A 14,409-nucleotide genomic window follows, 5' to 3' on the forward strand; every position below is an offset into this window, starting at 1 on the left:
CCAAATACTAACAAGGTTAACTTCTGACCCACTGGGAATGTGATGAAATAAATAGAAGCTTCTATTATTCTGATTCTTAAAATAAAGTAGTGATCCTAACTGACATAAGAAAGAGAATGCTTTCTACAATTAAATGTCAGAAATGGTGAAAAACTGAGTTTAAATGTATTGGCTAAGGTGTATGTAAACTTCTGACTTAAACTGTATAGAGTCAAGAAAGTACAGTTATTGATATGAACACATAAAGCGTTGAATGTAGCAAAATGGCATAATCCCTTTTAATGTTACTAGTCTATTTTTGTTCATCACATAAATTATGATATAGGGCATTTTAAGTTTTTTATTAATATAAGAAAAATTATATGAGGAATAAGTATATTTGTTAAGCATTTATAACATGTTATAGTAAAGTTAAAATGTTCACTATTTGGCAAGTATTGCATGAAATTTGTCCTTTTTATTAATGTTTTATAATCACATATCAATGATTTATAATGCATTTGTAAATTACTTATTAGTCATTTATAAACCCTTTTATAAACCCTCAACAAATGAACGTTAATGTAAAGTGTTACTGATATTCTCAAGTTTCATGAAAAAACAGTCCAACTGAAAGCTTATCATAATTAAAGTTCTTCCATCGACACACCTGATTTAAAAAGGACTTGTCGACACCGACATCAACATAGTGTCAGCATAGTGTTTTCCCCTCAAGAGGGCAGAATCCATAGATGCTTACCTTACAGATACCTATATAAGGCCAAAAGCGAAAACTTACACACCAGTTAGGACAGGTCAGGTTACTGAATGACTGCAAACTCAGTCAATCAGAAATGTTAAAAGCAAAATATACAATTATAGTAACTGTCATGTTATTAGCAGTTCACAAAAACTGTCACTGTGCTACATGTAGAGGTGTAAAGGATTTCTGAATGTACAAAATCTGTTGTAAGTATTTCAAATATGACACATTTACCAATTTTATCACAGTATACCTGAGTAATCTGTAATATGATTATTATATTTGCTCTTTTTACAGCTCTGGACAAGAGTCTAACATGTCTTCATCTTACAACGTCTACAATGTCTCATCTGTTCTTTTTCTTCAGGGCTTTGATCTATCCCCAGAGAGGGCCATCGCAGCATTTGTCTTTGCCGCTTTGAATTACATTATCATATTATTCTGCAACATCTTCCTTCTGTTCACTATTGTAAGCAATAGGTCTCTTCATCAACCTATGCACATTCTGCTGTTAAATTTGCCGATTAATGACCTCCTAGGCTCCACAGCCCTGTTCCCACATATCATGCAGGAGCTCCTGTTTGACACCAGGACCATAACATTCTCTTCCTGTGTTACTCAGGCTTTCTTTATACATATATATGCTGTAGCTGCTGTATTCATCCTTACGGCTATGGCATACGACAGATATGTCGCCATCTGTCAGCCAATGAGTTACAATACCATTATGAGCAATGGTCACATCATGAAGATCATCTCATTGGTTTGGCTTTCTAATTGGGCTCTGATGGCAGTGCTTTTCATTCTTCTACTCCGTTTGCCTCGATGTAGATCTTACCTTACTCATACATACTGTGACAACCCCTCCCTGTTGCAGCTGGTCTGTGCAGACACAACCATTAACAACATTTATGGACTGATAATCACAGCTATCTGTCAGGTGCTAACAGTGGGACTGATTTTGTACACATACCTCCGTATCATGATAGCTTGTTTCCAAAACAAATGCTCTGACACAAGAAGTAAAGCTCTACAGACGTGTGGCACACATCTAATTGTATTTCTCTTGTTTGAATGTTTGGGTCTCTTCACAATAATCTCATATAGGATACTTAATATTTCTCCTCACTTAAGGAAATTCTGTGGGGTAGCTGCAATGATATTGCCACCAACATTGAATCCTATTCTATACGGACTGAAAATTAAAGAAATCAGGGTTAAAGGGTTCAAGTTTTTCAAGCGAAAGGTTTCACATCATAATGTGCAATGAATAACACTTGAGAGAATACTGTAATTCACAAATGATAGCATTCTGCTGTACTGATTGCAATCAAATGTTTATGCTTCAGAAAGGAGTTATGTTAATAACTCTGTTAAAAAGCTTTCTCAGTTGTCATGTAGTTATATGATCATGTAAATATAGGTTTTAATTCATATAGATATAAAACAGAATCTGCAGATAAGTTGTTCATGGAGGGAGAGACTTTTCAGCACATTTTCTTGTATGATGTAATATGCATTAATATGAATCAGTTGAGATGTAATTATATGCCTCAATATTATGTTTAACCCTTTCCTCTGTTAATCTGACCTGCAATAAGATATTTTATGCACAGTTTGTATATGATAATATTTTATTATGTATATTTTTATACATAATATATATATATATTATTAGTCTCTCTCTCTCTCTCTCTCTCTCTCTCTCTCTCTCTCTCTCTCTCTCTCTCTCTCTATATATATATATATATATATATTTAAATAACACAATTCCTGGCAATAATAGGATTAAAACAAAAGGTTTAAATTAGATTTAATTAAATATGCACAACTTTGCCCTGTATAAAATTTGTTCAAATAATGTCAGAACAAACATAGTTGCTTTGCTTTTACCAAGCTGTAGTTTTGAATTTTGTTTACTATGCTCCTACTCCTCATTAAGTTTAATTAAATATTTCTCATTTATTCTGGATTCATAATATTTCCATTATTTAGAGAATACTCATTTCAATATGATGGAAATATTTGTCAATAAAATACAAAAATAATAAATATATACACTTTTTTTTTGTGATAGCTCCACTATGCTTCTAAATTCAACATATGATTTTTTGATTTATGATTCACCTCGAGAACCCAGATTGTCCCAGAGTGTATACATATAAACACACATATATATATGTGTGTATATATGTATACACTGGCAGCCAAAATTTTGTAATAATGTACAGATGTACAGTTTTAGAAGGAAATTTTTACTTTAATTCACAAAAGTGGCATTCAACTGATCACAAAGTATAGTCCTGACATTACTGATGTAAAAAACAGCACCATCACTATTTTTTTTATTTTTATTTTTATCAAATCTAGACAGTCAAGTCAAGTGGTTTTTATTGTCGTTTCAACCATATACGTTTCAACAATATACAGTTAGTACAGTACACAGCGAAACGAGACATTTCCAGTAGCCATCACTCCAACACCTTGTAATTTGGTACAAGAAAATCACTTGCCATTATATCGAACACAGCTGAAAGCTATTTGGTTTGTTAAATGAAGATTAACATTGTCTTTGTGTTTGTTTTTGAGCTGCCACAGTATGCAACAGACTGGCATGTGTTAAGGTCAATATTAGGTCTAAATGGCAAAAATGGAATGAAGGCTATATAATGCTTGAAATTGCCAAAAAACTGAAGATTTCATACAAAGGTGTACACTACAGACAACTGGCTCTAACAAGGACAGAAAGAGATGTGGAAGGACAGATGTACAACTGAACAAGAGGATAAGTACATCAGAGTCTCTAGTCTGAGAAACAGATGCCTCACATGTCTTCAGCTGACAGCTTCATTGAATTCTACTCGCTCAACACCAGTTTCATGTACAACAGTAAAGAGAAGACTCAGGGGTGCAGCCTTATGGGAAGAATTGCAAAGAAAAACAAAAATAAAAAGTTAGAGAGGGCAAAGAAACACAGACATTGGACAACAGATAATTGGAAAAGAGTGTTATGGATCTTGAGCCCATTTAGCTTTTGTGGGATCAGCTAGACTGTAAGGTGCGTTAAAAGTGCCCGACAAGACAGCAACATCTATGGCAAGTGCAACAGGAAGTGTGGGGTGAAATGTCACCTGAGTATCTGGACAAACTTACAGCTAGAATGCCAAGAATCTGCAAAGCCGTCATTGCTGCACATGGAGGATTTTTTGATGAGAACTCTTTAAAGTAGTTTATGACGTTTTTTTAATAGTAATTTTTCATGTTATTAATGTCCTGACTATACATTGTAATCAGTTGAATGCCACTTTGGTGAATAAAATGACCAATTTCTTTCCATGAGAGCAAAATCTGTACATTATTGCAAACTTTTGGCCGCTAATGTGTGTGTGTATATATATATATATATATATATATATATATATATATATATATACACACACACATATATTGCAAAGGACTTTAGGTAATTAGGACTAGGTAATGCCATTCTTTTCACATGAAAGTGACAAGTAAAGTGACAGCACAAGTGAGACAAGACAGTAAGTTATTAATACGAACACATAGAAGACGGACTGTAGTAAGATGGCATAATCCCTCCTTTTAAACTTACTAATCTATTTTTGCTACATCTTCACATAAATGATGAAATAGGGCATTTTATGTTTTTGACTAATATAAGAATGTAAAGATTTTGGATGAGTGTATTTGTTATGCATTTATTACATGCAAGTTAAAATGCTCATTATTTGGTAAGTATTGAATGAAAGTTGTCTTTTTATTCATGTTTTCATAACATGTCAATGATTGTAATGCATTTGTAAATTACAAATTAGTCATTAATGAACCCCTTTATAAACCATCAAACTTGAACATTAATGTGAAGTGTTACTAATATTTTCAAGTTGAATGATAAAACAGTTGAAAGCTTATACCACAGAAAGAGGATGATGCTCATCGTTTGATAATGTGGCTGTAACTGTGGGAAAACCTGTAGAATTTCTTTGGTAAAAATGTTCTACATTATCACTCTGCAATAGTGGTTCCTGATCACAAGAGGGAAACCTAAACCAATTTTCCAATTCCCATTTTTTAGAGAACTTGTGTTCATACATGACTTGTATTTTATGTAGCTGATTAATGAGTGGCTCCATAAAGGGTAATTTCAAGGTATGTTTCCAAATGTAAGTTATTTAGATATTTCATAGGACACCTCAGCATTTAAGCTCTCTTAGTTCACTTGTCCCATCGTACATTCCAAACACCTATCACCACAAACACATTACTGTATGATTGTTTCCCCCTTTAATAAACATCACGTTCATGTTGCTCGGGTATTCTGTATTTGAGAATTTTTCTTACATAATGCTTCTGTAATAGTTTTAATAACAAGCATTCTTATGCAATCAGGACATGAAATAATTTCAAAAAAAGATAATTACATAACACAGAAACACGAAACCTCTTGTTGGACACAGAATTTGTTTCTCAATAACCCCAATGAAATGTATAAAAAACAATAACAATGTCTATTTGAATATTTATTAATGGTTATTATTCATAATGTTGATGTGCATTCTCTGTCCTTTATTTACTTTTACTATGAAATAATATTTTAGGACCAGGTTAAATATTTCCATTGAATTGAGATCTGGTTACTGCATGGCTGTAGCATGATGTTTATGTATGAATTATTTTCAAACCATTAAGTGAACATATTGCGCCCTGTATAATTATATATAAAGATTAGGGCCTTACATTCTCAGAAGGGTAGAAAAAGGCTTACATTGTAAAATTCAGGGAATTTTGTTTAGTCAACTAACAAGTAGATTTTTTTCATGTAATGAATATACTAAATTACCTGGAGACCTGTTAGATGTTAGTCTTGCATGTCAACCTTTTGTATACTGTAGTAACTGTAATACTTTGGCACCCCTTGTTGTTAATTAGTTGAACGAATGTAAGTTGTTTTCATTCGCTATTGTTAGTTTCTGACATCTCTATTGGAAATCCCATAGGCTTGTCAAAACAAGATAATGAGTCTCTTAGGAGTATGCATGAAGAGTTTCAGTAGGCTTCATCAGTTACATTCACATGACCAAAAATGTATTATTATATCTGTGATGGTAATTTGAATTTTCTGTAATGTCTATTGTGAAAGATGTAATTTGGCCTGTAAAACTGCAGTATGGATATTATGACATAGAGAAGCATGGAAGTGTGACAATAAATGGACGCTTTACAAAATAAATCCCAGCCTTGATAAATAAAAAATCAGAAGACACAAGTGATAGAGAACATATTCATAACACAAAACAAACATTGTATAGCACTTCTTAAGAATTTGCAGTCTGCTTCTGCAGTCAATGGACATCAAACTGGAGAGATATTTGTCATCCCTAAATATACTCACAAATGTTGAACAAAAGCTGTATTTGAACATATTAACACTGCTAATTAAATTCAAGAAAGTTTTTTGTTAATTAGCGAGACTTCAATAAAGTTAATTATTTCTTTGTTTGTACAACAGTGCTTAATTAGACCCAAATGACTGTACATCAGTTTTAAAGCCCTTTATTAATCTAATTTCCTTTAATACTGCAGGATTTCAATCCATAGCAAGATTTTGAGAGAAATTGGTAGGGATTTTTTTTGTACTTTGAATTGCTAGTGCTAACATCACTTTTGATGTGTATTGTCTCTGTGATGTCTGCTAGAGTAATGTGTAGTTCTGGTACATCTTTTTGTGATTGTATGAACAGATTTATAAAATCAATGTGAGGTTAATTTAATACGACTGAAAGGGAAACATATTTGGCACTTAAGTGTTAATTTACTCAACAGTTCTGCTCATGTTGTGTTAACAAATGCAGTGTGGGAGAAAATGTATGATGACGTAGACAATGATGAAAAAACCTAGCACTTTTAATATGACCTTATAGGATTGTTCACCCAAAAATCTAAATTCATGTTGTTCCAAACAATAATGTGTTTTTATTTCTTCCATGGAACACAAAAGGAGTGGTGAAACGAGGCTTTCTCATTTAGAACCCCCCACCCCGAATGTTATGCAGAATGTTTGTCTCAGATACCATTCACTTTCATTTTTAATTTTTTTCTGTTTTACGCACAATGAAAGTGAATGGCGAATGAGGATAACATTATATCTAACATCTTTATGTTCCACCAAAAAAGTAGAAATCATTTTCATTTTTGGGTTAAATTATTCCAACAATCATTATTATTTTCCAGATTTTTAGGTGTTCCGATGAATCTTTCAGTTGGCTTCAGCAATGGAACTGATTTTTTTGATGATGGATTTTATACAACTGCCAACAAAAACGTCTTCTACTTGCTGTTGTACTCATGAATTCCAGCCAACAGAACCTCAAGAACCTTGCTGTGTGTAAACTTGTATAAATTTAAATTAAAAATGTTATCATCCCTCAAATAGTGCCTGTCTTTGTGTTCAACCAGGACCATCTCTCCTTTGAAGCATGATTTTCCAAAATGTTTTTCATGCATTTTTTTATTTTTTATTAGTGACATGGAATCTTTCTCCCTTGCTCTTCTGGCAAATGACCACTTGATTGTGATCTGTTGGCCCCTGAGTTACACAACTATAAACACTAACCAGTGAATGGGGCTCACAATAGCTGGAATTTGGTCTCTAGTTTTTCTGCTGGAGCTATTCTGTCTGCCATGCTCCCATACTGTGGCTCTAAAGAGGTGCAAATCTGCTGCTGCTGTGAGCATGGACCAGTCTACTGTTTGGCTTGTGCAGACACTTCTTACTGTATGACAGTGGCTACTGCTAAGACACTGGCCACTTTGTTGCAATTGCGGTGGTTACTTTGCTGCGGATCGCATCCATAATACAGCGCTGGAAGGCCTTTCAAACGTCTTACTCGCCTGCTGCTATTCCTGCTCTATTACATCCCTGTCATCCTTGCGATTGTACTTAGGAACCTGCAATTAGTTCAGTATTTTGATCTCTTTACAGCTGTGTCAGTTACCCTCCCTCCAATGCTGAACCCCATTATCTACAGCTTAAAGACTGATGAGCTGTAAGAAAAGGTTGTTAAGCTTCTGGGAAAGCCAAAAGCGGCATAACAGATAATTAACAATTAGGTACATTTAAAAAAAAAAGATACTTTAACGTTTAAAATAGGGCTGTCAATTGATTAAAATTTGTAATCGAATTAATTACATGGCGTCCCGATTAATCACGATTAATCGCATTTAATCGCATATTCAAATATTTGCTGAAAAAGCCCCTCATATAACAATAATTCAATATATAATGATTACACATATTTAGATCAATATATAATTTTACATAGTAATCTTTAAATATTAAAAAATTATATATATATATATATGTAATAAAAATATTCAGATAATTAAAATGCATTACATTCCTGTAGCAGAAGAGTTCATCATTGATAAGACAATACAAAAATTGGATTTAGAATACAATGTATTGTTTACTACCATATTATTGATCATAAGTCAATCATCGGCAAACAGTTCACAGAAATCCATTTCACAAGTGAATTTGTCAATCAGATTGAGATTTATTATGAGGGCTTGTTTAAGGACCCGTCAATTTACACCTGCATCAGACATTTTTTATATATTTTTTTATATATATAAATGCTTACAAAACTTTTACATCTAGAGCCAAGAGGTATATTAAAACAAACAACAACAAAAAGGAAAATAAATAAATAAACATTTTAAATAAAAATATCAAATTGTTTACATATTTCAATACACTTTACAGCTTTCTTGTTACTCAAATTGGAAATTGTTCTTAGATATTGATTTGATATTTAATTGTACTTAGATATAAAACTAATGGTTTATAACCACCATATTTATATTTATGAATACTAAACTTTGCCAACAAAAGCAGAAAATGAATCAAATAATATTCCTCATTGTCACGATTCCCCGTTGTCTGCTCAGTGTTTCACCTGTCACCTCTCATAAAACTACACTTCCCATAATTCCCTGCCCTCATCATTGCCTGTCATTTATTGTTCTCACCTGTGTCTCCTTTGATCATCACTCTCCCTGTGTACTTAAGCCCCATTGTTTGTTCAGTCCCTGTCGGTCGTTGAATGTATATGTTGGTAAATGTAAAGGTATATGTTTTAATGATTTGTATTCTCCTGCTCTCCTTGGATGTTTCCCCCAGCCTGTGTTCTCCTTGGATGTTTTAGTGTTTATGTTTTGTTTTCCCCACGTGGATGTTTTGTTTGTTCCCCTTATTGTTTCATTCTGAGTTACCCTGTTCACCGTCTTGTTTCACTCATTAAAGAAGCTGCTTTTAGATCCCCACTCCTCGTCTGCCTTCGTCTGATTCGTAACACTTATGAAGAGACATGTCATGGCTAAAAAAACTGAATAAAACATTTTCAAAACAAAGTTGAAAGCTGGGAATAATATGATCTCTAACAATCTTTGAGAAATCAGACCAAAATCAAGTCGAGTAGGGACAACTCCAAAATAAATGAAAAAATGTTTCCTCCTGCAGACCACAAAATGTACAGAATCACAATTAAATCTCTCTCTACATGAAAATATTTAGTGGGGTAGTACTTATAAATAAGTTTGAAGGAAATGTATTTGATTTTATTCGTGATTAAATATTTATGAGGTAATTTCCAAATTTTGCACCATCTCAATCCAGCCACACCCTGCATCAGACATGCTTGTGTAGTGTCTCGGGTGTGTAGCGTCATAAACATAAAATATTTAGGTCACTGTGTCAAGTTAAATATAGTTTAATACTCAATCTTTAAACACATCTTGAAATCACTTAGTTCGCATTTGCGCTCCTTCAAGTGTTTTGAACGCAAGAACGTAACACATGTTTGTGTTCTTCTACCTACTGAACTGAAGTGTTTTATTCACTGTATAAACTATGTGTTGCTCATACAACTGAAATTTCACTTACTGCCCTCTGGAGTAAACAGGTGGTACTACAAGCTTGCATTTCTCAGGAATCTTCCTTATTATGGTCCGGGGACATTGCGATGAATTGCGGTGAATAATGTGTTATTTTTTTGTCAAATTAATCGCACTGAATTAACGCGTTAAATCGACAGCTCTAGTTTAAAGTTATCACTTCATATTTAGAAGCCATGTTAAGCAGAATAAACTTATAAATGTATTGTGTTTGTTTTTAAATGCAATATATATGAAATTGCATTGTTTTCATTTTGTATGTATGCATTTGAATCCTCTCCTGAGTGTAAATAAAATATCATAAATGCTTGTACTACAAGCTTGCACAGAGTGGTTTGCTCTCAAGGCCTAGATGCATCATCATTTTCATATTCACATAACTCTTGTCCTTTGACATCAGTTTAAGTGAACTTAAGTGAAAAAATTATATTTGTGAATCTGCATAAATCTAGATGTTTAATTCAGACATTCACAAACATTTAAAGTTAAATAAAAAAATAATTCAAATTCAGATGTCACTGTAAGACTAAATGTGCAAAGAAAAACAGTTAAGTAAGTGAAACTTTTTACGACCTTTTAAAATGAGAGAAACACAGCCTAATAGCAACACATTAAAGCTGTACTCACATTGTAAAAAAATTGTCAGGTAACCTAAAATGTACAGTAATTAATTTGGTACAAAATTGACTGGTTTCATTGAGACAAAATGATTATGTGTCCGGGACCAATGGTCCAATGAAAAGACTACTTGCCCACCCTAAAATTCAAAGTGCCCCAAAGATCACATCTTAGTTCTGGCTCTGACGTAATATGACTGAATTGAGATGAGTACTGAGGTTACACTTACAGAAGTAATTTATTAAAGGTCAGACCGGGCAGAACTATTGCCTTACCATAAGAATAGCATAGTTCCACATTTTACAGTGCATAAAGTATTCAGATATCATTTTTATTATAAAGAAATGTTTAAAATAGGAATATATGGTCCTTTTCCAACATGTGCACAGAAACAATTGTTAGCACATTCAGTGTTGAAATTGACTGCTCATATGAACACTGAATCATAAAAACACCTATTATAAATCACACTGATATTGCAATGTGAAATCATGAAGATGCCTACTCTCACATGCCCTCTAGATGGCAGGAATAGACAAGAAACAATGTCTGCAATGCAGATTGACAGATTCAAAACACTTATGTACTATTGTCATTAACTTCACAATGTATGTACAGCATGCCAAAGAGACATACGTGAATACAAAATTAAAGTTAGTTTAATTGCTTTACAAAATGCCAAAATGATATTTCACGGTTTGCCAAATAAGTGCTGAACAGTTTATCAGACAGAGAAAATTATATGAATCATTCAAATGTAATTAAAACAAACAAGAAAGCAGACAAACAAAAAGAAACTGAATTTTCAGGCCTACTAAAGGACTAAACCAAGACATGTTTCTCTGTGTAAAATAAACATGCTAATTTGTAATCAAGAGCTCATCTGAATGTTTTATAACTCTAATGTGACTATTATAATGTTATATTTAGATATGTGAGGAAATCTAAGAATCTGACATTTTTCAAACAGATCAACAAAAGGATAAGGACAATGCAAATACATCTCTGTCATTTATCAATCTGTCATCTATCAATTTTATTGGCTTTTTCTAAAAAACGGCATATCAAAGCCATTCTCTGGGCCCAGGTTGATCCCCTGGCTGAGGAGTAGATGACAAAGCTGACTACCCTAAACACACTTAACTCTGATAAGATCACTGCAACACACTGCTTCAAGTGCTATAAATGCGACCTTGATTTAGGTATGTAACCCCTAGATTACTTCAGATGGACTGTACCTGTTATTATGCTGTGAGATACTTTGGATGAAACAATATCTGCTGAATTTGTGTTGAGAACCATTGTTAGATGTAAAAAGTTTAGTTTGACTTTTGACTCAAAAACTACCCACTGAGACAACTTCCCTTTAAGACAACTAGTTACAGTCATGGCCTCCATTATATTGATAACACAATATGGTACTCATTTAAATTCTGTTTCATTTTGTGCATGTGTGTGTGTATTTTGCAGGGAAAGAGACAGTGAGAAAGAGCTAGGAACAAACAATCTATTGATCACTCATTTGCTTCATCAATATTTTAATCAGGTGCAATTTATGACATTATTCTAAAGATTTTGTTTCTGATCTCTTTGGTTCTAAAACAGTATATGAAAGGATTTACTAAAGAAGGGCCAAGAATGGCTCCTACTAGTAGTCCATTGCGTTCCTCTAATGTTAAAATCACACCAGTCCGGGTCAAGACAGTTCGTACGAACATCGGAGCATAAAAGCAAGCTATTACTATCAAGTGACTAAAGTACGTATTAAACATTTTCTTCTTGTCACCTTTTGAGGTCATTCTTATAACAGCAATTATTATCCTTATATAGGACAGACAGATGAAGGTGAATGTTCCAAACAGCAGTACAAAGGATAGAGTGGATATCATATAAAAATATGGATTTGGGTTTACGCAAGTGGCTGAGAGATGCATAGTCACAAAAAATGTACTGGATATTTGATGAACAGAAGGGCAGAGGAAGCACAGTAGCTGGGATGACAGTCAAAATAGCACAGGCGACCAACCACAGCAACACAGAAATGACAACTGCATAAGTGGTGTTTAAAATAGTGTGGTAACGTAAAGGATTGCTTATGGCAATCAAATGATCCAATGCCATGATGGTAATTGCAAACATTTCCATAACAAAACTTAAAGTGAAAGCACACAATTGAAGAACACAAGGGATATAGTATATGGCTTTGTTACCAAATATAAGGCCACCTATCATACTTGTACAGATCACTGCTGCTGTACATCATGTCCACCAAAGCCAGGTTGCAAATGAAGATGTACATGGGTTGGTGCAAACGCTTATCCTTGGCAACAAACCATATGTTTGCAGTGTTAGCAAGCATCACTAAAATATACATCACCAACAAAACAACTCCAGTTTCCAGTTTGCGCTCCACAGTGTCAAACCCCAAAAGCACAAATTCAGAAATGTTTTTTGCTGAAACATTTTGATATGTCATAGTCCTGTGTAGCAAATTAACTTTTATAATAACATTAATGGCATTAATTACCAAATAAACAAGCAAAAATTTTAATGAATGTAACAGTGAATGCACTTTGATTTACATTGATCACATAAAATATCCTTCAATGTCCTCCGCCGTTCCACAAGTCCTTCTCTCAAAAAGAGTAAAAGGCTTCTTTTCAGATGGTGGTCTGTCACATGGCCAGCCTCAGAAGTGTTGATAAAATTGCATTCTGGCATCTCATCTCATGGTTTTCCAGATGTAAGAATGAAAATGTAAGATCTGCATAGGTCATATATACCTTAGTTATCCATTGGGTTGCTGGATTCACATTTGATTGGCATTTTCTCTTTTTTCTTCTTCATAATTTAGAGGTTCATTCACATACTAAAGCTGCAACTCATCGTGTGTGTGTGTGTGTGTGTGTGTGTGTGTGTGTGTGTGTGTGTGTGTGTGTGTGTGTGTGTGTGAGTGAGAGAGAGAGAGAGAGAGAAAGAGAGAGAGAAAGAGAAAGAGAGAGAGAAACAGGCAGATGAAGACTGGGGAAACAAGACTCATTAGTTTAAGTTTGTGCTATTTATGGCACAGTGTGTGTTTGATTGACATGGAGCAGGGACCCCATATTGTTTCAAATGTATTGTTACCTGATGTATAATAAGATGCATATAGTACCATATGAATGTATATGCTGTACATATTTTATTATGCTACTTACACTACAAAGCCATTACTTATTATTGTCATGTACTTTACATGTACATATAAATTTTACTTGATGCATTTAAAGTAGGAGGTACAATTAAATATTTTGCTGCACTTAAATTTGCATATTTTATTCTATCACAAAACACATCCTCCAAAATATTTTCAAAGTTCATTAATACTGTGCGGAGATGTCAAGGCACTCAAAAAGAGCAATGGGAATATGCATAATTGACCTAAATTATTAGCTGAATAATGCTTGTGGGATTTGTCCTGGAGACTTCTATATAATCGCTGTGGAAATGTCATTAAGAGAGCCTCCAGATCTCTATGGTCCACTTTCATTTTGCCTTCTGTGTGCATGTGTGTGTTTCACCATGGCTTTTATAAACATTCCTGTAAAATTTGATTGTTCAGTAAATAGTGAAAAGTGGGACAATAGTAGCCTATGTCATACATGTAAATTTATAATGAGATAAACTTTCTGCTATTAGAAGTATCTTCTTGCGCAATCTTCTCATTGGACTCGGTTAGGCAATTCAGTTTGCCAGGCCTCCGCCCCCCTTCGTGGGCGTTCATTTTTCCGCAGTACACGGCGAACATGCCCAGTCCCTGCGCGAAGAAATCGCCTCCCTTCTAATCAAGGAAGCGATAGAGCCTTTCCCTCCAACCGAAACGAAGAAGGGTTTCTACAGCGGCGGCGGCGGTGTACGAATAATCATGGACCTGCGAGTTTTCAATCGGACCCTGTCCAAACTCCCGTTCAAAATGCTCACCCAGAAACAAATTCTATCTGGCGTCCGGCATCTAGATTGGTTTGCAGCGGTAGAGCTGAAGGATGCGTACTTCCACGTCTCGATTCGCCCTCGACATCGAACCTTTCTACGGTTCG

At 34.2% G+C, this 14,409-nt stretch overlaps 1 protein-coding gene and 2 pseudogenes across 1 annotated transcript; 2 read left to right on the plus strand and 1 right to left on the minus strand.

The window, feature by feature from the left end:
• The first annotated feature begins 1,058 nt into the window (after positions 1-1,058).
• LOC127631689 (olfactory receptor 52Z1P-like) lies at positions 1,059-2,012 on the plus strand. Its single transcript, XM_052109949.1, has one exon. It carries the CDS (start codon positions 1,059-1,061, stop codon positions 2,010-2,012), a length of 954 nt encoding a protein of 317 aa, XP_051965909.1.
• A 4,995-nt stretch (positions 2,013-7,007) lies between these two features.
• LOC127631690 (olfactory receptor 51G2-like) lies at positions 7,008-7,852 on the plus strand (annotated as a pseudogene).
• Positions 7,853-11,886: 4,034 nt separating this feature from the next.
• LOC127631691 (olfactory receptor 13-like) lies at positions 11,887-12,809 on the minus strand (annotated as a pseudogene).
• Positions 12,810-14,409: the final 1,600 nt, after the last annotated feature.

Source organism: Xyrauchen texanus, chromosome 38, assembly GCF_025860055.1.
Source record: "Xyrauchen texanus isolate HMW12.3.18 chromosome 38, RBS_HiC_50CHRs, whole genome shotgun sequence".
NCBI classification, from domain to species: domain Eukaryota; kingdom Metazoa; phylum Chordata; class Actinopteri; order Cypriniformes; family Catostomidae; genus Xyrauchen; species Xyrauchen texanus.

Coding starts and splice junctions, on each gene's coding strand:
- LOC127631689 (XM_052109949.1), top strand. CDS start 1,059: ATGTCTTCATCTTACAACGTCTACAATGTCTCATCTGTTCTTTTTCTT.